This window comes from Ursus maritimus, unplaced genomic scaffold (assembly GCF_017311325.1).
Source record: "Ursus maritimus isolate PB19 unplaced genomic scaffold, ASM1731132v1 scaffold_7, whole genome shotgun sequence".
Lineage (NCBI taxonomy): Eukaryota > Metazoa > Chordata > Mammalia > Carnivora > Ursidae > Ursus > Ursus maritimus.
Window position 1 is genome coordinate 15,370,411 of NW_024426885.1, and position 27,410 is coordinate 15,397,820.

The 27,410-nt window shown below is 35.7% G+C and overlaps 1 protein-coding gene across 1 annotated transcript in view; it reads right to left on the reverse strand.

Annotated features, from left to right (window-relative positions):
* The window catches only part of ATRNL1 (attractin like 1), a 756,768-nt gene that overhangs the window by 568,631 nt on the left and 160,727 nt on the right, over positions 1-27,410 (reverse strand). The window contains exons 15-18 of the mRNA XM_040623807.1: positions 25,211-25,392; positions 15,777-15,990; positions 13,509-13,697; positions 3,515-3,733 (exon numbers count right to left, since the gene is read on the reverse strand). Of these exons, the coding sequence (XP_040479741.1) occupies positions 3,515-3,733; positions 13,509-13,697; positions 15,777-15,990; positions 25,211-25,392 (804 nt within the window). The remainder of the gene's footprint in view (positions 1-3,514; positions 3,734-13,508; positions 13,698-15,776; positions 15,991-25,210; positions 25,393-27,410) is intronic.

Sequence of the window (27,410 nt, forward strand, 5' to 3'; positions counted from 1 at the left end):
GGCACATGCACCCTGATGTTTATAGCAGCATTATCTAACAACAGCCAAAATGTGGAAAGAGCCCAAATGTCCATCAAGTGATAAATGGCTAAAGATGATGTGGTACACACACACACACACACAAACACACACATAAAATGGAATATTACTCAGCCATCAAAAAGAATGAAATCTTGCCATTTGCAGCAACATGGATGGAGCTACAGTGTACTAACCTAAGGGAAATAAGTCAGTGAGAAAAAGACAAATACCATATGATTTCACTCATATGTGGAATTTATGAAACAAAACAGATAAACATATGGGAAGAAAAAAAAGAGAGAGGGAGGCAAACCATAAAAGAAACTCTTAACTATAGAGAACAAACTGAGGGTTCCTGGAGGGAAAGTGGGCAGGGGAACGGGCTAGATGGGTGATGGGTATAAAGGAAGCACTTGCTGTGATGAGCACGGGTGTTGTGTGTAGGTGATGAATCCCTAAATTCTGTTCCAAAACAAGTATTACAATGTATGTTAGCTAACTAGAATTTAAATAAAAACTTGAAACAATGAAAAAAAAGAAAAGAAGTGATTACTGAGAAGCTTCAAAGCTACACAAGTACCCTATTTTTCCTTAAAGTTTCATTCCCCAATTTCAATATTAAATGTATTATTCTTATGGCAATTCTTACTGTGGGGTTCTAATAGGTTTTTTTTTTATTTCCCTCATTCCTTCTACATTTATTAAGAATTTTCTGTAAGGAATTTTTGTTCATTCTCATCCATTTATTATTTATTAAATCATTTAATCAGTGTAGAATCAGGATATTATTTAGGTTTTTGAATTATAATGCAATACGATCATTATCTTTTGCTCATATTTCATCCATTGAGAACTCTTTTAGGTTGGCACTGTGTCCCTTTGGCATGATAATGATCCCATCCTCTTTTTTTTTTTTTTTTTTTTAAGTTCTTTCTTACTTTCTGGCACCAAACAATGCTCCAGGCTAATCATGTATTCTCCTTGTCCCAGCACAAGAATTAGCCATTTCTCTGTGGTGCCCTGGTTCCTTTCACTGGAAAACAGTATTTAGAAACCAAGATGCAGGCACTAGATGTGCTCGTTGCTACAGGGATGTCATGGATTCTAGACCCTCCTGATAGACAGAACTAGGAAATACATGTAGATATATACTAACCTATGTATACACGCATATCTATATTTACTTCTTGGTATATATATATTAAAATAAACATGAATTCAACTATTATCTCAGACCCTAATCCAACACCACAGGGTTCTCTATAGTCTTCAGTCCTTGCTTATTTTTAACTTCTTGCTCTGACAGTAGAAAACCTGGTTTAAATCAAACACAATCTATTTGTCCAAACCTAGTAAACACATAAAGTGTCGTTAGAAACGTTAACTTATACCACGTGATAAACAAATTTACTAACCAGAATACAATCTTATATACAGTTTTTTTTTCCCTTAACTTTACAGTATCCAATCAAACTGTTTTCCAAAGTTACTCAGGTCAGCTCTTCTTTTTTTTTTCTTTTATGACATTATGGCATTTGTAATATAGTTAAATTTAATTGTCACAGTTTACTTTATATCCTGGGATCCCCTGGTATTCTAGTTGACTTTTCTTTTTAATTTGCATTCAGGAAAGTTGGTTCTTTGTGGTATACAATATGGGTTTTGACAAATGCATGGAGTCATGCATCAACCTAACACAGTATCATAAAGAACAGTTCCATAACACAAAAAATTCCATTGTGAGGCCCTCTTGAAATCAATCCCTACCTTTGCTACTCCTGGCAAATAACTGATCTGTTTTCCATCCCCACAGTTCTGCCTGTTCCAGATCATTTTATAAATGAAATAATACAACATTTAGCCTTTGGGTCTGGTTTCTTTCACTAAGCAAAAAAAAAATTTAAGATTCAATCATGTTGTTGTACAAACCAATAGTTTGTTCATTTTTGCTTTTCATATATTTCAAAGTTTATGTAGCAAGTATCATTGCACTCTGTGCCACATTCCCACAAATCCATCTGGTTTCAGAACAGCACACTGTCAGTGACTCACCTAAAGCAAATTCTGTAGTGTCTCTCTACTTTTCAGCCTCAGAATTTTCAATAGTGCCAGGGAAAACTATAGACCAGACATGCTGGTACAGCTCAGAAGTATATTACCTCCAAAGGTATCACTCAACCAATGAGAAGCCATAGATGAGTGCCCTACCCTCCCAGTCCCTCAGTGGGTTAACTCTGAGAAACATTCTACATGGTTCTTCATAGGTCCCTAGTGGGTGTGAGCCCAAATTTCCAAGTACAGTAGCCAGCTTAATAATATTATTAGTTTTTCTCCCTTCTTTGAAACTCTCTGTTCCCTCAGTTGTGTCTCCTGGATTCATCTCTCAAATAAACTCTTTTACCCAAGTCCTTGTGTCAGACTGTTACCTGTTCTAGAACCCTTCCCCAGATATCCCTATGACTCACTCCCTCATCTACATGAATTGTTTATTGCTACTTCTCAGTGAGCTCTTCTCTCACTACCCTTTAAAAATGCAAGCTTTGGGGCGCCTGGGTAGCACAGCAGTTAAGTGGCTGCCTTCGGCTCAGGGAGTGATCCCCGCGTTGTGGGATCGAGCCCCACACAGGCTCCTCCGCTATGAGCCTGCTTCTTCCTCTCCCACTCCCCCTGCTTGAGTTCCCTCTCTCGCTGGCTGTCTCTATCTCTGTCAAAATAAATAAATAAAATCTTTAAAAAAAATAAAAAATAAATAAATAAAAATGCAAGCTTTATCCCCCTTCCTTGTTTTATTTATTTAACAGGACTTTATTCAAAAGCACATAACTTCATATATGTATGTGTGTATAATTAATTTTGTTAATTTCAGGTAGAATACAGGCTTCATGAATGCAGTGATTTTAGTCTAATTTGTTAATTGTTGTGTCTCTAGCACTTGAAACACTCTTTGGCACATAGTAGGCACTCAATAAAAATATACTGAATAAGCTAATTTTTCCAGGAAACTGGTTTTATTCAGTTTAAGAACAGACTTCCTATGGGGAAAAAAAAACAAACCTGAAAACTATTGACCTTCAAAATCAAACGGTATTCAAAATGAGGCCCACTGATTCCATCACAAATACCATTTAAAACATTCCCACACTAAGCATGAAGTTTGACTGGATCTTCTGAATTGCCTTGAATTCTAAAGTATTATAATACTATGAACAATAAAAGACTATAGTACAAGGTAGAAAATTGGCATGAACGCAGTATTTTTCCTCTTAGCAATTCACGTGAAGCCAAATATAATAATTGTATACCATGCATTTGGTTAGCCTATTTAATGATTCCAAACAGAATGCCATCTGCACAATAGAGATGGATATAGGGAAGAATATTTTTTCATCTGTGAAATGTGAGTTTCATTATTTTTTTTTTAATATTTATTATAAGAAAGAACAAATCATTCTTGGTTTCCAAACTGGAATCATTTTCATCACATTTTTATTACCTGGACACTGGATAAAGGACCACTCATAGTTCTTTTCTTTAGGACAAAGACTGGTATCAAGAACCATCTCATTATTGTGCATCCCAACAAGCTTCATTGGTCCCCGTGAAGATCCTTCAATGCAGTGTCCTCTTCCTGTATTACTAGGATCATTGCACCAGCCACATCCAGGCTGTTCCAAACAATGTCCACAGGTTCTCAATCCAGAACAGTTTTGAGCTGCATGACAGGAACATTAACAAAATATGTTAAATGACTTTATATTCAAATGGAATTGTAAGCTAATGGAAAAATAAATATGATCTGGAAAAAAGACTGTAAAAAGTTGTCTATAGTTAATGTAAACATTTTTTGTAATAATATCTACGAGACAGCAACTGCTTAAAGGAAATAAAACATACATCATGAGCAAAGAGGACATAAATGAACTAACTTAAAGGTGAAAAAAGGTATATGGTAACCATGACATGAAGAAAAATGAAGTCAGCACTTAAAGGTTCCTGAGAACTTTACCTGTTTTTAGGACCTTTTGGAAGCTCATCCAGGGCCTACAGACCACATTTACCCTTGTCCGTGATGTAGAATCATGTTAGCTGTTCTTGTGCCTAGTGAGGGCATTCAAGGAAAAACTCTGCACCTGCCTGTGAACATCCAGTGTAATTGCTGCCTGTCCATCCTGACACAGCTGAGCCCCATGTGTACTGCCTTTCATTGACAATGCTCTTCCCAAGGGTCCAAGATACTAGCATTTGGCTATTATGTGATGAGTAAACTCAAACTCACCCAAAGAGCCAAACTGAATGGGAACTTGGGCACCAAATCACTATGTCAGCCAGACAACCAGCAAAGGCTCTGTCTGACTTTGAGGGCTACAGAATATCCCTCCAATATTCACATGCTGAAGCTCAACCTTGTGTGCTTAATTGACGTATAATCTATGAGCTTCAACAAAGCTTATGAGGACTGTGATGGCCTTTCCAAGTACGAACATAGTATAGTTTGCATTATATTCACTATAGTTGCTATGTGCTGTTTTAAATTTTTAATTCATAACCAGAGTATTCTATATTGGGCTGAGACTTTAATTACTTTACTGATATTTTGCTAGAAAAGGCACTCTTTGTGTTGGAAATTGTTTATCCATAGAAGATAGTGAGAGTGGTATAAGATATCATGAATGATCTAGCCACATGCTAGTAAAAACCTAGAGGGGGAAGAAATTGTCATTTCTGGCAGACCAAATTTCATTGTTATGGTGGTAATAATAACTTAATTGCCACTTAGTGTTTTAATATTACTGGAAATAGAAATATTCCTCAGATTGCTGCCAACAAGAAAGGCATAAGTTTCTCAGTGAACATCAAGAACTCAATACAGTGAACTGTGCAGGCATAAGAGAGTATTGGATTAAAGAATTCATCAATTACAATATGATTTCTTATGAAGAATTTTTTGCATGCTGAGCATTGTAGAGAATGGATATAAGAAGGTGGAAAATGAGTACTGTCTCCTTTATTTCCTTAATAATAATAATAATTTAAAAAGGAAGAACACTATTTGAATCTTTGAATACAACTGACTAATGTTATTTCTATAGACAAATAAATCATTGAATGAACATACTTCCTTTTGGAATTTATATTTGTTCAGCAGTACTAAAAGATCCTTAGATAACTGAACATTTCATCTATTACCATACCTCTTCTTAGCCGTCATGCTTTGAAATAGTTCTCTTACATATATGATTGTAGCTACCCCACAGTATTGTTGATTGGGTTATTCTAACTATCTTCAAAACTGTACAGGGTTGCTACAAAATCAATAGGAAATCATGGAAAATATAAAATTAGGTATGTTATCTTGACATTCCAATTATTTACTATCATGTGATGATTTGAAGTAGATCTTTACTAGGTCTCACCCAGAATAAATCTATTTTTATATTTATAGTCTATGGATATCTCCTAGGAAAGTAAATTTTATTTTAGGACTATCTTTTAAAGGAAATATAACCAATAAAATGTCTTAAAGAAGCATTACATACAAAATAAGTCTAAACTATTCTCTCAAGTACAGCATTCTTGCTAATGCTTTCCAAACAACTGGGGAAATCTTAGATGAAAGGATGCTGGGTATCTTGCACTGACTGAATGACAAACTATTAATCTTGTAGTTGTGTTTATCTACTTGATTTTGGGTTTTAATAACAAGTTACAAAATGTCATGTTCAGAGCAACATTTTTTCTCAGATTTTATTTTACATATGAAACTATTACATAAGGAAATGTTGGTTTTCCTTTTGCTCAAGGGTGGAAAGCAACAGGCATTGCTGAAAGATTAACAGAAAATTCATTCTTTAGTATTCAATAATGATTCAAAACTTGACAGATTCTAATGTTTCTTAGACAATAATATAGGAAAGCTTTTGTATTGTCTATGCTATTTTTCCTACGTTATGAATAGTAGAGAGACTGTATAAACTACAAGCAATTAGAGCAATCATTTTAATTTATTTTTGGCTTTTTGAAAAATTAAGTTGTAAAACATTCGATATGGTTTTTGAAATGTATAAGAATTTGAAAAATCAATCTGTAAGAAATTACATCATCAGATGATTACTGGAGATTTCTGATTCCTGATCCAGCATGTCAGGAATTCAGAGGTTACCACTCCACCCTAACAAAAAGTAAGAAGCAGCACAAAATGAAAAGTCAACAACTCTTCTTAGATCTACCAGAGAAGTGAGGTCACAGGGCAAATCCCCTGCCTGCAAGATTGGAGAGACAGGCAGGAGGATACAGAGAATCATAATGTACCAAATTTGAAACCTCTGCAGGATCCAGTGTCTAGGGAAGAAACCCTGAACCATAGCTGATCAACTGCCTGAAGTTCAGTGTGGACAACTCTGAGAGTTAAAATTCCCAGAGGGACCCAGTCACGGGGGCACTTCCACACTTGGGAGGTTTACCTCCAGGAGCTCTACAAGGTCCTCACAGTGAACATCAAAGAAAAAACATCTTGTGCTTCTAGCAGGGGAAGACAAAAAGGAACCATTCCGAAACATGCCAGAGCATTCTGTTCTTCTTAACAAGGCCTGGAAAAACTATTTAACAGAGCCTAAACTGCTGAGGTTTTATAAGAGCTCTCTTGACCTGTAAAAGGGAAATGCCCAACTCTAGCCTGCTCTGGCCTTCCACGTGGAAGAAGAAATACACAAATCCAGCCAGCCACCCTGTACCACCCGGGAGAGGGGAAAAAACTGAGAAGCACTAGTGAAGTTCACAGCATGAAGCACAAGTTCACCAAAGGACTGAGACTTCATCAATCAGTTACAGAACACTTCCACTCCTTCCACACCCTACCACTACGTTACGAAAGGCCTATTTATAGCAGTCTCTTTTACCTGCAAATCATATCTGGCTATCAAGAAAAAAATACAAGGCATATCAAAAGGCAAAAAACACAATGTGAAAAGACAAAGCAAGCATCAGACCAGACATGGTAGGAGTATCAGAATTATCAGACCAGGAATTTAAAACAACTCTGAATAATATGCTAAAGGTTCTAATGGTAACATGCAAGAACAGATGAGCATTGTAAGCAAAACTATAAAAGTCCCAGGAGATAGCATGTAAGATCTAGATGACCTTGAGGTTAGTGATGATGTTTTAGTTATTACATCAAAGGCACAATCCATGAAAGAAAAAATTAATAAACTGAACTTCATTAAAATTTAAATTCAAATTTAAAATTTCTGCTCTGGAAAGACACTGTCAAGAGAATGAAAATACAAGCCATAAGCTGAAAGAAAATATTTAGAAGAGACACACCTGATAAAGGACTGTTATCTAAAATACACAAAGAACTCTTAAAACTCAATAATAAGAAAACAAACAACCAAAATTTAAACATGGGCAAAAAACCTAAACAGATACCTCACCAAAGAAGATATACAGAGGCAAGTATGAAAAGATGCTCCATACCATATGTTATTAGAGAACTGCAAACTAAAACAACAAGGAGGAACCCCTATTAAATGGCCAAAATCCAAAACACTGACAACACCAAAGCTGGCAAGTATGCAGAATGCAAAGTAACAGAAACATCCATTGCTGGTGGGAATGCAAAATACAGCCACTCTGAAAGACACTTTGGTGGTTTCTTCAAAACTAAACATATTTTACCATACATTCCAGGAATAACACTCCTTGATATTTACCGAAATGAACTGAAAATTTATGTCCACACAAACACCTGCACACAGATGTTTATTGCAGCTTTATTCATAATTGCCAAAACTTGCCAAAAGCGGCAAGATTTTAGTAGGTGAATAAATTGTGGTACAACCACACAATGGAATATTATTCAGCTCTAAAAAATAAATAAGCTACCAAGCCATAAAAAGACATGAAACTTCAATGCATATTACTAAGTGAAAGGAACCAATCTGAGAAGCTACATACTATGTGATTCCAACTACATGACATCTGGAAAAGACAAAACTATGTAGACAGTAAAAATATTAGTGATTGCCAGGAGTTAGGAGAGAGAGAAGGATGAACAGGTGGAGCTCAGAGGATTTTTAGGCAGTAAAACTACTGTGTATGATACCATAATGATGGATGCATGCCATTATACATTTGTCAAACCCTACAGAATGTATCACAACAAGAGTGAACCCTAATATAAAGTATGGACTTTGGGCAATTATGATTATCTGTGTGGGTTCATCCACTGTAGCAAATGTACCCCTCTGGTGTGGATGTTGACAGTGGGGGAAGTTGGGCATGTGTGGGGGCAAAGGATATACAGGAACTCTCTGCACCTTCCTCTCAAAATTGCCATGAACCTAAAACTGCTCTAAAAAATAAATTTTAATCAATTTAAAAAATATTACCTTCCCTAACTGCCGAGAAAAAATGTTTAAATTGAACATGTACATAAACCTGTAAAATACCGAAATACAGATTTATGAGATGTGTACTATATTCTCATGTTTCCTATTATTCCATTTTCACCGTATCAATTTAATTACATTTTTATTTGTAAAGGTTTATTTTATAAACCTTCTATTACTGCATTAAATTTTCCTTTTGAAGCTCATTTCACAAAAAGAATAACCAATATTTTAAGTAAAAATGTCAATTATTTATAATTGCAGTTATTAATAAAGCTTTCTCATAAAACATTAGGCTAAATTTGTCTTAAGATATATTTCTTTTCTTCAATTTGTGAATTTTAAGTACTAATATAACAATATTACAACTAAAAAAACATTGGGGAATATTATAAAATCCTTATTTGTTTCTCGTTAGCAAAGAAAAGTTTCCTTCAAGTTCCGTTTACCAGAAAACCTAAATTGATCACTGAAACAACTTTCTAAAAGCAACATAAAATGTATGCCATTTCTAATACAGTCTTATTTATAAATCTAAGAATGTTTTTAAAGACTTACTACTGTTAAATGTTTAGTGAAGGACCAGACACATGCAGTAGAAATGATCATGTAAATTCCTTATGTATAATTAATGCTAACAAAACATAAAGTTAAAGGCAAAAGTACAACATAAACATTGCCCAAAAGCTGACATCTTTGAAACAATAACACTCAGCTACTTTCAGCACTCTGACTTTGACCAAAGATGCCACCTTTATTCCTAGTCTTTATTTTATTTCCTAGCATTTCCTTATAGCTTATTAAAAGCCTGTTGGTTAAAAACATGGAAGAATGACATAATAGAGAAGGAGTTTGTTTCTCACAAGGAGGAGATCACTGTGACGTGAATACTACTTCCAAAAAATACAAGGTCTCCTTGAAGAGAAGTTCAATGGCCCTCTTCCCCACAAGGATGCAAAGGGCATATATAATTTAAAGGGCTGTGGAACAAATATAACCATTATCGGACACCATCATTAAAAATGGGCTATAGATAGCCACCAAGAAGGCAAATATGACAAAAGACATAAACAGTGAAAGAAAAGACCTACAGAAAAGAAAAATCCAGCACACTAGACTAAGTGCCCAAGAACAAATGGTTGAAGTAGAAAACAAAACCCTCAAGAAATCAAAATCAAGAAAACAAAAAAAGAAGAGTCAAAAATTAACGGTAGAAGTGAACAGCTGGCGTACGCACCCCCAGCGGACAGCCCTACCAGTATACGTATCAGCCAGTGCTGAAGATGCACTTCATACCAGTGTTCATACCTTCTCAAAAAACACAGTTACAGTTTTTATAGTGGAAATACAGGTTTTCAAAAACATCACTTTAAAACAAATAAAAATCCCCAAATAATCAACCATGAAGAAGAAAAAAACATCTGAATTGTAAGTAAGAGATGGAAAATATAAGTGAATTTAAGACATACTGAGCTTTAGCTAGAAATTCCAACCGTTATTTTAAGATTTCTTTAAAAAGAGTAAATAGAATAAAGCATTTCTTTAAAAAGAGTAAATAGAATCTAAGCATTAAAGACCATTTTTAGCAGATAAAGAAAGAAACCACTCTTCAGATTCAAAGAGCCAATGGGACTCCATTTTTAAAATCCAACTCAATTACTGGAAAACTGAATTGAGTTACAAAATTTGGAATCCCAAGGATAAAGAGAAAAAAAACTTAAAATCTTTTACTTCTTAAAGACTTCTTTTAAAAAGATGCCCCACAAAGGAATGAAAATCAAATTCACATGAGAATTCTCACTCAAAACAGCAAACGCTACAGGGTCTGAGGAAAGAATAACTTGGAACTCCCACATCCAGCCACTTTGTCAGTCACGTGAACATAAAACAATTACATTTTAGACATACAAAAACTCAAAAAGTTTACTAGCCATGAATTTATTTGAAAGAATTACTGAAGACTATTCTCTAAAAGGTGAATAAATAAAGATACGGAATACAAGAAAGATTTGTGAGAAGTAAATACGACTTAGATTTAACTCTAAGTAATTTTTAGAAAATTCTTAAGCATATAAGAGCTTGGGAACTTTACGAGCTTCTTTTTCCCTACCTTTTACCCTTTTATCCTATAACTCACATAGCGAAGTCCATAAAGAAAAATGGGAGATTAATAAGTTATTGTACAGAAACACTCTGTGAATGCACTCAGCCTGGAGGTGGAATATTGCCTCCCTTGCACGCCTGTCCTAGTCAGCACCTCAATCTTCTACCGGCAGCATCCACTATCTGTCATGTGCATTAACTTTCACCTTACTCTACAGTTTTACCACCTAGATATTCATTCCTAAATAAGAAACCTTAGTTTTGCCTATTTTTGAACTTTATCTGAATGGAGTCACACAGTATATAATCTTTTGTGTCTGGCTTCTTTCACAAAACATTAATGTTTGTGGGAAGACAAACATGACTATGGAGGCAGGAGAGCCTGAGTACTGTCTCTCAGTTCCCCCCAAGTCTGCAGTACTGGTATGCAGCTCCCCTGGGCAGCTGACTCCTAATAAGATGTTTTCTGTGGGAGTAAGACCATTTCATGCCTGCAACAACCCCAGTGCCATGCACCGAATGAGGTCCATCCCCATTCTCTATCAAAGTTCCTAAAAAAGGACAGCAACAAGGAACTCAACACCTACTGTACCCAGCCATGCCCATCCCAGGAACACCTTTCCACTTGATGCTGAGAGCCTGGGAAAACAAATATATCCAACAGCCACAGCCTAGAAGTTGTAGCCTGCATTGTGGCACTTACTGTTTTGTCTCAGCTCTTCAAGCAACAGTGGTGCCTATATGGAGCAAATATGGGTTTAGCTGGGTTGGTAGGCTAGGGGGGTATCTCTGGGAGTGATGTAAGCTCTGGAAAGACCATTGAGTCTCCACCTGCACTATCTTAAGCAGCTGGCTACCTCTAAATGAGAAGGTTGCTCATCCAAGCAAGAAGAGCTTATAACTGGGTGGCCATGTTGTCTGTGGGCCACTAGATCCCAGAAGCAAGCCTCAGAACAATAGATTCACCACCAAATGGTATCTCAGACTTAGGAAGCTCCTCTTAAAAGAAGCAGCTCTTAGAGATCTCAGGGGAAGGATGGAAGGAAGAATGGATGGGCAGACAACGCATGTTGCTGCTAGGATACTTATCCATACATCATTATAGTCATGTTGGCAGTGGCTGCTCTTATGGAAGGAAGGTAAGGAAGCCAACAGGCTGATAAGAAAGTCCAGAAGGAACTTTAAATAAAGTTGCAGGAACAAGCTGTGTTAAGGCCCAAACTCCCAGGAACCCTGCAAGTGCCTGCTTGCAGGAGGGAAAGAACAGAGGGAAGCCAGTGGACTGATGCAAAACCTGAACTGGACCTAAAAGAGCTGCAAAGATTGGGTGAGAGAAAGCGTAACAGTGCATAATTTAGAGCAATTAAGAGAAAAAAACTAGGCTTGGGATGACAAGATCCCCTGAGGAGTATTCCCTTAGAAAGATTAAAACTGTCCCTTCCCTAGCCCATTGAACACTCTTCAACTACAACATATTCCTGAGTTTAACCCATACAGGACTTCAAGTGGCTACTATTCTATCTCCTTTCACTGCACTGTAACTGCAGTTCCTTTGGGACCTGGCACCTGGTAACCGGATTCACTCATTGCAAACCCAGCTTATTGCAGGTAAAAGTATTGGGAAGAAAAATAACACAAAACAAACCTAAGGACTCCTGATTCTTCTGTTCTAGTGAGCTTCCTAGACATTCAGGTGTTGGGAAGTGGGGAACTGAAGAGGAACAAAACATTCCTCTCATTTCATCTGTGCCTGTTCGGATTTAGCAAGTAAACAGATGTTTTGCTTTGCTTAAATAAAGGACTTCTGGATGAATACACACTTGAACTCCAACTTTATCTAAGGTGATTCTGCAGCTAACTGTGGTTGTGGAATGGTAACCCCGGGCACCTGCAGAGTATATTCCCCAAAAAAGGACGTAAAGTCTGGATCAGTCACAGAAGGGACAGACACCAAAAGTGTGGCACGAATGAATTGATTCAATATTGAAAAGGAGGTGGTGGGAGCAACGGAAGTACATGATAGTTCCTACCATCTTATTATAAATCTGAACAGACCAATTACTTCACATCCCTGTTGGAAAGGCATTTTTTGATGAGCCCCAGTGTCAGAAGGTAGATTGTGGAAAGATAAATCATATTTTCTGCTAGCACAAAGCTAGCCGAGACCAGCAGCTTCTACATTTTCCGAAGTGAAAAAAAAGCTGTATGTGGCTTCAGATTCCTACAAGGAGGCCAGGTGCTACCAGTGGTGTTATGCATTTCCCTTGGCAGCAGCATCCTGATGCAATTTGCCTTTGCAAGAAAGGCCATTCTCATAACGACACACTACCCAGTATCATACACGCAGGCAAGTGCATCTTGGTCCTCCAGTCCTTACAAAACATGAGACCAGCAAGGGGTAAGATCTTCTCCTGAAGTACAGCCCATAGCAAGTCCAGTACCACCCTGCTGACGTAACTCTCCATGTGATTCCAAGCGCATCCTGCCTTTGTAGTAGATGCAGCACCACTGATATGATTAGTATTCTTGCCAAAAAATGCCTAACTTGAATCTAATCATGAGGAGAGAATAAGACAAATCCAAATTGGGACACTTACAAAACAAATGGTGTAGCTTCTTTAAAAACATCAGTTGTGTAAGGCATGGAAACTGTGCTAGATTAAAGGACACCAAAGCAATATGTGACCTTTGCAACAATAAGCACTTCCGTGAAGCGTTAAACTATCTGCAACATACACTCAGAGTTGGGGAGAGCACAAATGTGGCAAAATGTGTGTGTGTGTGTGTGTGTGTGCATGTAGGATAAAATAATTAGAATTCAAAATGATGGTATGGTATAAATCTGCAGCTTATACAATTAATAGGTTTTAAAACTAGCTGCAACACTCATTCCCATCTTTTAAAAACTTCTTCAAATGTTTAATTCCTCCTTCCGTCACAGAAAATTTATTTATGTCACCTTTAAATGAAAAGTCACTCCAGATAAACACTTACGAGAGCAGGTGGCAGTTTGCCACTCCAGACACTGTCCATATGGAAAAGAGATTATGTAAGCATTCGAGTCCACACATCGTCTCGTACTACTGCACCACATACACTCCATGCCGTTGCTGGTACAGTTGGAGCAGGATGTCCGTAGAGAACATGGCTTTTTGCATGGCCTTGCATTTTGATTTGGACTAACTGGAATAAATCAACAAATATAATTATTTTATTTGTTAACTCCATTTTAACACAGATACATAGGTTTCATTTGTTTTGTGGTTTAGAGAATGTATCAAATAAGCCAAGTGTGGGATAAAAATTATAACAAAAAATATGTGATAAGGTAAATGAAAATGGAGATGTCAATACTTCCTAAATTTATTATCACATTTGAAAATTATGCTTCTTCGGAAAATTTGAATCCTTTATTCAAAGTACATAAAGTTACATAATTTAAAGCTTATAAATAGAAATGTAGCCCATGATCTAGTTTTCTGTCTTTGGCTAATTACTGCATACACTATCATTATTTACTTTCCCGCTAAAATTTTTTCCAAAAACAGTCCACACCTATCAAAACAAATGCCCTGTCAGTGAACATGTTCCTGATATAAACAAACAATAAAAATAAAACAATATACTATAAAGTCTTTACATGAAATAGAATATCACAACCATTAGGATAAAAGCAATTTTTTTAATGCAAGCAAGGATATGAAGAAATTGGAACATTTGTTCATTGCTAGTAGGAATGTAAAATGGTACAACTTCTATGGCAAACAGTATGGCAATTCCTCAAAAAATTACACACAGAAAACACCATATGAGACAGCAATTCCACTTCTGCCTATATACCCAAAAGATGTAAAGCTGGACTGGAAAAGATATTTGTAAACCCATGTTCATAGCATCATTACAACAGCCAATAAGTAAAAGCAACTCGGGGGTACACTGATGGATGAATATAAACAAAATGTTGGATATACATACAATGGATAATTATTCAGGCTAAAAATGGAAGAAAATATTAACATATGCTACAATGTGGATGAACCTTGAAGACATTATGTTAAGGGAAATAAGCCAGCCGTAAAAGTTCGTACACCTTATGATTCCATCTATGTGAGGTAACTAGATTAGTCAAACTCATAGACACAGAAAGTAGAAAAGGTGGTTGTCAGGGGCTGGGGGAGGGAAGTATGGAGAGTTATTGTTTAATGGGTATAGAGCTTGGGAAGATGAGAAAGTTCTGGAGATATATGGTCTTCATTAATGCACAATAATGTATATGCACTTAATAACACTGAACTCTACATTTAAAAATGGTTAAAATGGTAAATTTTATATTATGCATATTTCACAAAATAAAAAATGTTTAAAAAACAAAAATAATTCAATATTCCTTTATCACTTAACAAAAATCTACTTCAAGACAAATACCATATGACTTTAACCCATACGTGGAATTCAAGAAATAAAACAAATGATCAAAGGGGGTAAAAAAAGACAAATGAAAAAACAGACTTTCAACTATAGAGAACAAACTGATGGTGACCAGAGGGGAGGTGGGTAGGGAGATGGATGAAATAGGTGATGGGGTTAAGGAGGACACTTGTGATGAGCACCAGGTGTTGTATGGAAGTGTTGAGTCACTATCCTGTACACCTGAAACCAATATTACAGTGTATGTTAACTAACTGGAATTAAAATAAAGACTTAAAAAAACAAGAAGTGGGCACTTCTAACATTTTATACTGGCTAATAAAACCAAATAAAAAATTACAACACAATTAGTCCACGTTTGGGGTTTGAATGTCATGACCAATATAAAAAATAATAAAGGTCAATCACCACAAAATGATATATTGTGCAAAAAAAAAAAAGATACAACAGAAAAGTTTCTTCTTACTTGCCAAATGAAATAGATCTATAAGATGAAAATGATTCTAAATTAGTTGTGAATCTTAAAAACAAATCTTTCTTCCAAACACTATTATTATAAAAGATGTTAACAAAATTAAAAACAGATTCAACCAAGACATAAAGATTGCATAAAACAATAAAATTTTGGTAGTTTCACAAGTTAATGCTGAGGTCACTAGTAGTAAGCGGGGAATGTGGGTAAAGATAAAATTTACCAAAATTATCAGGGAATCAACATCATAAAAAGATGGTGAAAGTTACCTCAGGCACATAGACTTCCACAAGTGGAAGGGGGTGGTAAGAAGAGGAGTTGGAAACATAATATTTTTAAAGAAATACTAGTTTACTACTTACCAACAGGCTTTTCACAGACGAGGCCATCTGCCATAGATGTACAAGGATTAGCTTTTAGGCCTGCCACTGCGGCCTTTTCTAGATAGGCACAGAACCCAGAATCATTTGGTTCACCTGGAAGCCACTGCAGTGTGGTGTTTGTAAAAGGAGACATGTCTTCCCATCCCCAGTAGGATATGTTGATTTTGCGCAAGCCTACCCACGGTGATACTTTCTGTAAACAATAGCAAAAAGAGCATGAAACAAGTTAGATATACAAAATTGTATTCCTTAGAAAATAGCTCATTATCATTAAAAATTACATTTATAAATACATAGAACTGCCTTTCTAAAGATTTCCTGTACCAGAGATAATGACCATTCCAGCATATTTGGAGAATGATGTAGAAAAGAACACTATTTTTCAAACATAGATTTTGCACTCATGCTACATAATTGCGGTCAGTTATTTAGCCCTAGTGAACCTCAGTTTCCTCTTCTACAAAATGAGATTATAAATATCTGATATAAATACCTACCTTATGAGGCAAGGTCATTAAAAAATTAACATATTGCTGCTGCTGCTGCTGCTGCTCTGTTAACTGCTACTACTGTCACCAATTAATCAGTTCTGGGGGTAAGAACCTACAGCTAAGTTACATTACATGCATGTGAGAGAACAGGAAACAACATCAACAGACTGTATACAGAGGTGAGTGAAGACTTCTTAACATGTTCACAAAAGGACTAAGAAGAATAACTGCCTCTGTCCTAGTTCAGACTTCTACTAGTACATCAGGCCTTTCATTCAATTTTAGATAAAATTATGTCATCTACTTTCATTATGAAAGAGATCAAGAAAACTGATAACACCTGACTCCTTTGCCTAAAATTTAATAGATTGCCAAATGCCACAAAACTAAATACTCCTAGTGCTCTCAGTAATATTTCAAAAGGAGCTGAAAAAGAAAATACATTCTGTATACATAGATCTTATTTTAATCATTAATCAATTTTAAAATGTGTTTATTCACATGATATTTAAAAAATGATACATTTTTGGTCCAAGTTACTCTCTTTACAAAATTCTATTAGATTATAAACAACTCCTTCTATTTTTTGTTTCTGCTTTAGAGTTATGTGGGGTTTCTCAAATTTTTTTATTTTTTTCTAACTTTCTTAGATATAATTGACAAATTAAAATTACATATATCTAAGATGTACAGTTTGATGTTTTGGTACATGCATACAACATGCAATGATTACCACAATCAAGCTAATTAATGGACCCATTACCTCAATTACCTTTTTATTTGTGAGAACATTTAAGATCTAGTATCTTTAATTTCAAGTATACAATACAGCATTATTAACTATAGTAACCATGCTATACATTAAAGCTCCAGAACTTATTTATCCTGTATAACTGGAACTTTGTACCTTTTGACCTACATCCCTACATTTCCCTCACCCCTGCCCCTGGCAACCACCATTCTACTATCTGCTTTTACGAGTTTCACTTTTTTAGATTTCACAAGTACAATCATGTAGTATTTGCCTTTCTCTATCTGGCTTATTTCACCTAGCATAATGTCCTACAGGTTTATACATGTTGTTGCAAATGGCAAGATTTCCTGCTTTTGTAAGGCTACATAATACGCCATTATCTATCTCTATCTCTCTCTCTCTCACACACACACACATATATAATATCACATATCACATTTCATCTTCTTTATCCATTTACCTATTGATGAAAACAGGCTGTTTCCATACCTTAGCTATTGTGAATAATGCTGCAATGAACATGAGAGTGGAGATATCTCATTGATATCCTGTTTACATTTCCTTTGGATATATACCCAGACACCAGATTGCTGGATCACATGGTAGTTCTATTTTTAATTTTTTGAGGAACCTCCATACTGTTCTCCAAATTGACTATACCAATTTGCATTCCCACCAACAGTGTACAGGGTTCCTTTTTCTCCACATCTTTGCTAACTTCTCTCTTTTCTTTTTGTTAACAGCCATTCTAACAGGTGTGAGATGATGTGTCACTTTGATTTTGATTTGTATTTCCCTGATGATTAGTGATGTCCAGCTTTTTATCATATACTGTTAGCCATTTGTATATTCTCTTTGGAAAAATGTCTATTCGTATCCTTTGCCCATTTCTTCACTGGATTTTTTTCTTTTATATTGAGTTATTTGAGTACTTATGTATTTTGGACATTAACTCCTTACCAGATGTATGGTTTACAAACATTTTCTCCCATTCCATAGGTTGTCTCTTTACTGTGCTGAATGCTTCCTTTGCTGTGTAGAAGCTTATTAGTTTGATGCAATCTCATTTGTCTATTTTTGCTCATTGCCTGTACTCTTGGGTTCATTTCCAAAAAATCATTGCCCTGACCAATGTCAAGAAGCTTTTTTTTCATGTTTTCTTCTAGAATATTTACGGTTTCAGGTCTTACATTCGTCTCTTTGATCCATTTTGAGATTTTTGTATATGATGTGAGATAAGGGTGCACTTTCATTCTTCTGCATGAGGATATCCAATTTTCCCAGCATCATTTATTGAAGAGACTGTCCTTTCCCCATTGTGTGTTCTTGGTACCTCTGTTGATGATCAATTGATCATAAATGCATGGATTTGTTTCTGGGCTCTCTGTTATGATGTGTCTTGGTGAAGGTCTCTTTATGTGTTCAATCTGTTTGGGGTCTCATGGATCTGGATGTTCACTTGGGAAGTTTCAAATTTGAGAAGTTTCCTGTTATCATTTCTTTAAAGGAGCTTTCTGCCCCTTTTCTCTTTCTCTATGCCTTCCAGCACTCCCATAATCCATATATGGATGCATTTGATCGTCTATCATAAGTCTCATAGGCTTTCTTCACTTTTTTTTTCATTCTTTTTTTCTTTTTCTACCTCTGACTGGATAATTTCAAATGACTTGTCTTTGAGCTCACTGATTGTTTTCTTCTGCTTGACAGTGTCTGCTATTGTAGTGCTGTATGAATTTTTTTGTTCAATCACTGTGCTCTTCAGCTCTGTAATTTGTTTGGTTCTTTTTTATGATATCTATGTCTTTGTTAAACTTCTCATTTTGTTCACATATTATTTTCCTAATATAATTCAGTTGTCTATATCTCTTTAAGCTTACTAAGATTCTTTTAAATGATTATTTTGAATTCTTTGTCAGACAGCTTTTAGTTCTCCATTTATTTAGGTCAGTTACTAGTATTTTATTCTGTTGCTTTGGTAATGTTATATTTCCCCGATTTTTTGTGAACCCTATGGCCTTGAATTGGTGTCTCATTTGAAGAAGTAACTACTTCTTTCAATCTTTATAGATGGAATTCAGAAAGGAGAGCCCTTCATCATCCAGCCTATCCAGAAATTCTAGAGGGCTATGTAGTAGACTCCATAGGCGGGTTTACTGCTGGAGTACTCAGCTAGGCTATCCTGGTGGCTAGGTCAGTGGGTAAGCAGGTCTAGAGTCTGTGTCCACAGGGGCCTGCCTGGTACCTGGATCCAGACGGGCAAGTCTGCAGCCTAGGACCAGTGCAGTAGGTCTGGAGCTTGTGTCCACATGAGCAAGCTAACTGCCTGGGTTCATGGAAGTGGGCCTAGAATCTGTGCCTGTAAGTACAGGACTGGATCCTGGGTGCATAAGGGTCACCTGGTACAAGGGTCCATTGAAGTAGGCATGGTAACTAGGTCCATAAGGGCAAGCCCAGAGCCTGCAGCCATGGTGGCAGGCCTGCAGCCAGGTCCACAAGGGCCAATCTGGAGCCTGAAGCTCTTGGGCCAGACCGAAGGAAACATGGAGGTTAACCTGGCACTGGGATAATTTTCGATCCTGAATCCATGGATGCCACCTTAGTGCTGGGGTGAGCCTGGCACCTGGACTCATGGGTACGGACCTGGTCCTGAGTCTTCGGGAGCTAGCCTGGTGCCAGGGTCCACTAGGGCAGGCCTAGTGACCAGATCCATGGAGGCAGGCCTGGTTCTGAGTCCATGAAGGATGGGCCTGGTACCTGGGAGCACATGGGTAAGCCTGAAGGCTGCGTACACAGGAAAGGGCCTGAAGCTTGAGTTTCCAGGGGTGAGCCTCGTCTTGGGTCCACAGGAACCAGTCCAGTGCTGGAATATACTGGGGAGGCCATGGAACGTAGGTCTCCTGGAGCCTAGGGCCACAAGAGGCCAGCCTGGAGTGTGAGGCCATGGGGAGCAGTCTGGAGCATTCCTGGTAGGAACCAATCAGGCACCGGGGTTCACTAGAGAAGACCTGGAGCTAGGGTCAGCAGCAAAGTCAGGTGCTCATTTCACTCTCCTTCCCCTTTGCAGAAGGTCTCTCTCACCATGCTTCACTGCCCTGAATGGGCTTGGGGGAGGGATGATGCAGGTGATATAAAACTGTCCTTTCTTATTTCTGCACTTCTCCCAAGTGCTATATTCTTTTACTGAAATTACCTAGTTCTTGCAAAGGTACTTGTGTATATGAATGGTTGTTCAAACCAATGTTTCTGTGAGGGGACAAGAGCGGGAAATTTCCATTCTGTCATCTTGCTGACATTATTCCTAAACACTTCTACCTTAATATAATAATATATTTATTTTCCAAGTTACTAAGTTAACAATATTATAATGTGAGGTGATTTCAAAACTCCACATCACCCTCTTTATATTGTGTACTGTCAGGACAGAGAAAAATACGTGTCTCCATTTGAGTATTTAACATACAGAAATAAGATAGATATAGCCAGTGTTTATTCTGTATATATGTTACACAAATGGTCCTACAGAGCTTCTAAAGATAGCTATAAACCTAGAAATTTGCAAGGTGTATAAATACAATAAATTTCAGAGTAAACACTCAACGAATATTTCTTAGATATAATTAAAGTATCCTTGAATATTCATTATGACAGATCTCATATCACCTAGTAAAATACTGTACAGATAGTGGGTAGTCAATAAATTTTGTGAACAAAAGTTCATTAGAACAGATATGGTTATTTTCCACCATCCAACTCCTGAGACAGAGATAGTACTTAATAAATGTTTCTAATTATAAAAATACACATGCTGCTTTGTCTTGCAATCACCATATATTTCATACATTATTCTGAAAGATATTTTGATAACCAAAAAACTATAACATCTTTATAGTTCTTGATAATAACAGCAGGAGTCAATCCAACATAGATATTTCAGATTAATGACTATGCTTCACATTACAGTGACTCTGCCTACATTTCCGACTATCCATAGTAAAGACAAGTCATTTAAAATGAAATATTACTCCCTAACTCATCATGATAAGGATCTGAGAGGAAGAGGAGAGAAACAGAAAAATGAAGCCGTTGATAAAACATTTAAAGTAACTATTACCCAGTAAATGAACTGGACAGGCAGTTGAAAATCAAAGATAAATTACTATATTATGAAAATTTACTGCAGCACACCATAAATCATTACAATATTTCATTAGCCATTTCCAAGAAGTAAATGATTATCTGACCCAGGATCTCTCCTTAAATTGCCTGAATTTTTCTGTCTTTATTTGCCAAGGAAGGGTTATCGTACGTGTATACAACTGGTATGACTCAGGATAGAAGTCATTTTACATAAAGGGATGCTTACTGGAATGTCACCTCGCAGAGGCATCCACCTTTGAAATTTTGCTAAAGCTCAGCTTTCTAATGAAACAAAACATTTTTTTCTTTTCTAGGACATGCTAGTCCACAAACTCTCAAATCTAAATTCCTCACACATCCAAAATAACTGTTAGTCCAATCTTCATGATCTATAATAACAAGAAAAAACGAGGAACTAACACACGAAACCTTGAAATATGCATCTTCTAAAATACCACATTTCAAGATTATAGTGTAAAAACTAAAAATATTATATTTTGAACAAGGAAAAAGCAAGAGAGCTCTGATGCCAAATACTAGTACTTTCTAAAGCTCAAAGAATGTGGATCTACCAATAATAAGCTCTTTATAAGTGATACATATTCAACAGAACTAATTTTCAAATGCTCATTTGAACTGTCCCCCAATTTTATAAATGAAGAAATGAAGCCCCTGGTATCACAAGAATATAACAGATCTTAATTTATGTTATACAATAACCATATAATTAAAAATAAAACTTTATAAATATACTTTCTCACATTCTTCTGAAATGTTTTTTTAAAAAATCAATTGGTGTCTCTTCTGCATGAACCCACATACATCTTACCTTCCGGCCATAAGGCTGGTAGCTCTCCAACAAGACCAAAAAAAAAAGTTTCTATTACCTCCTTACAAATATTTTCAGGTGCTGGCCAACTCAAAGTCCTATAAACATTAACTAGGGCATTACTCTAGGAAACTCCTTAGGTCCACATTACTAAGACATCCACCTTCTTTCTTCATATATCCCATGGCCATCTATTATTGCAATTATCACACTACAGTATAATTGTGTTTGTCTTCCTCACCACTAAACTCTTTGAGAATAGTGATTGTCTTTTGATCTTGATTCTCAGCAAGCAGACTGACAACTACATTGAAGGTGCCCAATAAATGTGTACTAACTGAATGAATATTGGCCCATTCTTCACAGAAAAATAGCTACAGTTCACACAAAAATGATTTCACAGATTAATTTTTCATACAAATTTAATTATAATCGTTTTTTCTTTATTCTATTAATACCAGGCATATAACAAATGTTTGACAGCCAGCAAGTGTATTATGATAACCACTTCGGAATTTTGAATATTTATAAAAGCCAGGGATACAATTAATTTAAACGTTTTATTAATGCGTGGGAAAGGGCTCTACAATTAGAAAATAGAATTATAAGTTAAATTAACTGATATTGATACTCATAAGAAATATAGATGCTTATATCACCAAAAGTGTTAGAGTAAGCAGTAACAGTGAAGTGAATGTCCATACAAAAATTTCAAAAGGGAGTGTGCATAAGTCCCCCTAATCTTTTTTAACATTCATAAGAACTGTTCTTATATCACTTTTTAAACACTAGATGCATACTCCTCTGTTACTAGTAAAATTAAAATCAATAACCTATTCTTCATCAAAAATCAGGAATGATCTTTAAGGTAAAAGGTCCTAGTACAACTCCCCAGGGTAGCTGGGGGGATGGGGGTAGTGGTGGCGGAGAGTGGCAGGGAGGATTTCTTATTCACCATGGAAAAATTAAAATAGTAGTCTGGGGAAAATATTTTTAATTAGTTAATTATATTAATTAATTTAATCAATACCAGTATTAACTATTCATCAAATAAATTCATTTAGTTACCTAAGAATTCTAAATGATGATTCCTGGAAATAGCAGTAATAGCAGCAGTGAGAAAAGAGGTACAAAAATAACAACGCTTAAAATTAAAACAATAATGATAATTACTGTAAACACTCAAATAAATTTATATTCTTTATATGCATTATCTTATTTTTTTTCACAATAAACCTACAAGGTAGCTATGATTATTATCCCTGTTATAGATGAAGAATATAGAGCTGGAGAGATTAGCTCACTATTATTAAGTTTTAAAGATAAGCATTACGTCCAATTGTGTACTTGCCACCACTTTGATGATACAGTCCTCAATGTTTCTTTAAAATCAGCTATACCAAGAAAACATTACTTAAGTATTTCTATAGCAAGTAATTGGCAATATTTGCTCTAAAATATTTTCAAGCCAAAATTGTCTTCTCTGTACTATATAGAGTGGAGTTTTGAAGTACCAATAGATTATTTGTCCAAATAAAAATCATAACTGAAAGTCAAAATAAACTCTTTGAGATCTGCCCTAATAGAGTTTTCAAAGTAACAGCTGAATTATAGACACATCTACATTATTTGTATAAAATTATGCCACTTTGTGCATTATAGACCATAGGGTGTCTATGTGTGTGCTGTGTGTTTTTATTTTAATGAGGCCAAATCTAATACAAACTACAGATTTAAGGCATTTATTATTGTTTAGTCTTATCACTTACCTGATCTATATTGAGTTCTAATTTTATTTTCGAAACAAAACACAAAAATCTGCTACGATATGATAGTTTATATTAGTACATTTCAAGGAAGTACATGAACTAAATAAAGTATGTCTAAAACTAGGTTTAGTTTAAATTATTTCCAAATTTTCTTACATAATCTACTCTTAAGAGTTGACTATATTTTAACAACCCAAGAGTAGAAAACACCATAAATTCCTCTTAGAAATATCTTATAAAATAATATTTTGATACAGTTTTCATTTTTATTATGTTTTTATTATGTTCAATTAGCCAATATATAGTGCATCTTTAGTTTTTGATGTAATATTCAACAATTCATTAGTTGCATATAACACCCAGTGCTCATCACCACATGTGCCCTCCTTAATACCCATCACCCGATTTTCAAAGAAATATTCCACTTTTTATGGAAATATTTTCCATATAACCACCTTAAATATTGAATCAGTTTCCAAGTGCGGTATATGTTCCAATATCTTCTACACACTTTAAAAATTGGTTTTATTTCTGCTAACACTTATTATATTATTTCAAGCAAATCTACACCTAAAAAAATAGCATAATTCAAAAACTCAACTCACAACTGACATACTCACTCACAAAAGATATATATACACAAATGAAACCAATGTGTTGGTCTAGTGTTTTAATTATTTTTATTATTTATTTATTTGAGAGAGAAAAGGAGAGAGCATGAGTAGGGGGAGGGATAGAGGGAAAGGGAGAGAATGCCAAACATACTCAGCCCTCAGCATGGAGCTCAAGACAGGCTCAATCCTAGGACCCATGAGATCATGACCTGAGCCGAAACCAAGAGTCAGATGCCCAACCAACTGAGCCAACTGACTGTCCCTCTAGTGTTTTAATTATAAGGGACATCTCAACTTATGAAGTCAATACACTTCAAAACAAATTCTTGGGACACTGGGTGGCTCAGTCAGTTAAGCAGCTGCCTTCAGTTCAGGTCATGATCCCAGGGTCCTGGGATCAAGTCCCTCATCGGGCACATTGTTCAGCGGGGAGCCTGCTTCTCCTCTCTGCCTGCTCTGCCTGCTGCTCCCCCTGCTTGTGCTCCCTCTCTCTCTCTGACAAAGAAGTAAAATCTTAAAAAAAAAAATTCTTAAATTTTATACACATGTATTTTAAGTATATTTATTCATATGAAATGATTTCTTGGTAAGAAATGCAATGGTTTACTATGCAAAACACAGGATGAATAATTTAGAAAATCTTATTCCCAAACACATATACAGATTAAGTCCAGTGCCAACTGACTTTTGAAGTCAGTTCCACTTTACTTCCAAGATTTAGTAAAAAATAATTTATTTAAAAACAAAAAGAATGAACCATTGCTAGTGATTCTAGGACTTTCTACATATTTCCACAATATAAACAAGAAGCATTGTTACCTGTTGTGTATACTTCTGTATTTCATCCAGAACAAATTCCACTTCTTTTGAGGTTGTTAATGAAGCAAGATTTCCACTGAGATTATAGCAATAAAGTTTTGCACTGTCATAGCTTTCTCTACTGGAATTGATTCTAAGACAAGCATCACCAATATGATTCCATCCTTCTCCACAAAGATGAGCTAGTTAAAAAAAAAAAAAAAAACTATATCTTATTTTTAGATTACCAAGAGGCATATAAACTTTTCAGTTATTTTAGAATTCTAAATACAGGGGCGCCTGGGTGGCACAGCGGTTAAGCGTCTGCCTTCAGCTCAGGGCGTGATCCCAGCGATCTGGGATCGAGTCCCACATCAGGCTCCTCCGTTATGAGCCTGCTTCTTCCTCTCCCACTCCCCCTGCTTGTGTTCCCTCTCTCACTGGCTGTCTCTATCTCTGTCAAATAAATAAATAAAATCTTTAAAAAAAAAATTAAAAAAAATTAAAAAAAAGAATTCTAAATACAACTTTTGTATTTTTTAAATAACTTTTAATGATAAAAATTCTAAGGCTATCAATATAATTAACTAAAAAATTTATCTAATAGCTTGGTGAAGAATAAAAACAGAAGATCTTTTTTTTGTCTTTAATTCTTAAGCATAATATAAGCTATGGCTATAACATCTGCTAAAATGTGTTGACTGTCTGCTAGGTTTTCTAGTATATTGGCATATGGTCTCTCAACTAATAAAATCACTACTGTATTTACGTCTCCAGGTCCAATTTATATTATACAAGATCACATAAAAGAAAAATAACCAGCACATAACAAAAGCAATTTCAAAGTTATTCCTCCTTTCCATATCTAATTTCCATAGCCCAGGTACACTATTTTGATATAAGTTGGGTTCTTTGATTCTTTAATTGTAACTGTGGGGAGAGAAGTCTCATTTCTTTTATGTTTAATGAAGAAGCTATAATTTTTGCTTTCTAATGTTTATTTTTATACAGGTATTCAGGTCTTTCTACCATTTAAACATACTATTCAATAACGGTTTATTCTTAGAACACAAGTTGACCTTAAAACAGTGCCTATTTTCTAAAACACGAATTTACAAATACATTATAAAGTTATGCTCTAGTGTGTACTAGTTAATAATGCAATGCTTCATTAATACATTGATCTATAAAGTTTGACTGCATTTTACTTTCCAAACCACATTAAATGTATCAGTGCCTTTTGCCCCTTTGGCTTTAGATGCAGCAGTGCAAATTTTCTGGAATTGTTCCAAAGCTGCAATTCTCAAACATTTTAGTCTTGAAACCCCTTGATTTCTTAAAAATTATTGAGGACCTCACAGATCTTTTCTTTATGCATTTTTTATCTACTGACTTTGACCATATTAAAAATTAAAACTGACCATTTAAAAATATATTTATTCACTTAAAATTGTAATTTTTTAATGTGTTTTTTATTATATTATGTTAGTCACCTCAAGAAGCTGGAACAGCAACAGAGGGACAGACCTAATCCACGCACGAGGAAGCAGTTTACCAAGATTAGAGCAGAAATCAATGAATTAGAAACCAGGAGTACAGTGGAGCAGATCAACAGAACTAGAAGCTGGTTCATTGAGAGAATCAATAAAATTGACAGACCACTGGCAAGACTTATCCAAAAGAACAGAGAAAGGACCCAAATTAATAAAATTATGAATAAAAAGGAGAGGTCACAACCAACACCAATGAAATTGGAAGGATTATTAGAAACTTTTATCAACAGCAATATGCCAATAAATTAAGCAATCTGGAAGAGATGGAGGCCTTCCTGGAAACCTATAAACTACCAAGACTGAAACAGGAAGAAAATGACTTCTTAAACAGGCCAATTAACTATGAAGAGATTGAGTCAGTGATAAACAACCTTCCAAAAAACAAAACTCCAGGCCCGGATGGTTTTCCTGGGGAATTCTACCAAACATTCAAAGAAGAAATAATACCTATTCTCCTAAAGCTATTTCAAAAAATAGAAACAGAAGGAAAGCTACCAAACTCATTCTATGAGGCCAATATTACCTTGATCCCCAAACCAGGCAAAGACCCATCAAAAAGGAGAATTACAGACCGATTTCCCCAATGAACATGGACGCCAAAATCCTCAACAAGATCCTGGCTAATAGAATCCAACAGTACATTAAAAGGATTATCCATCATGACCAAG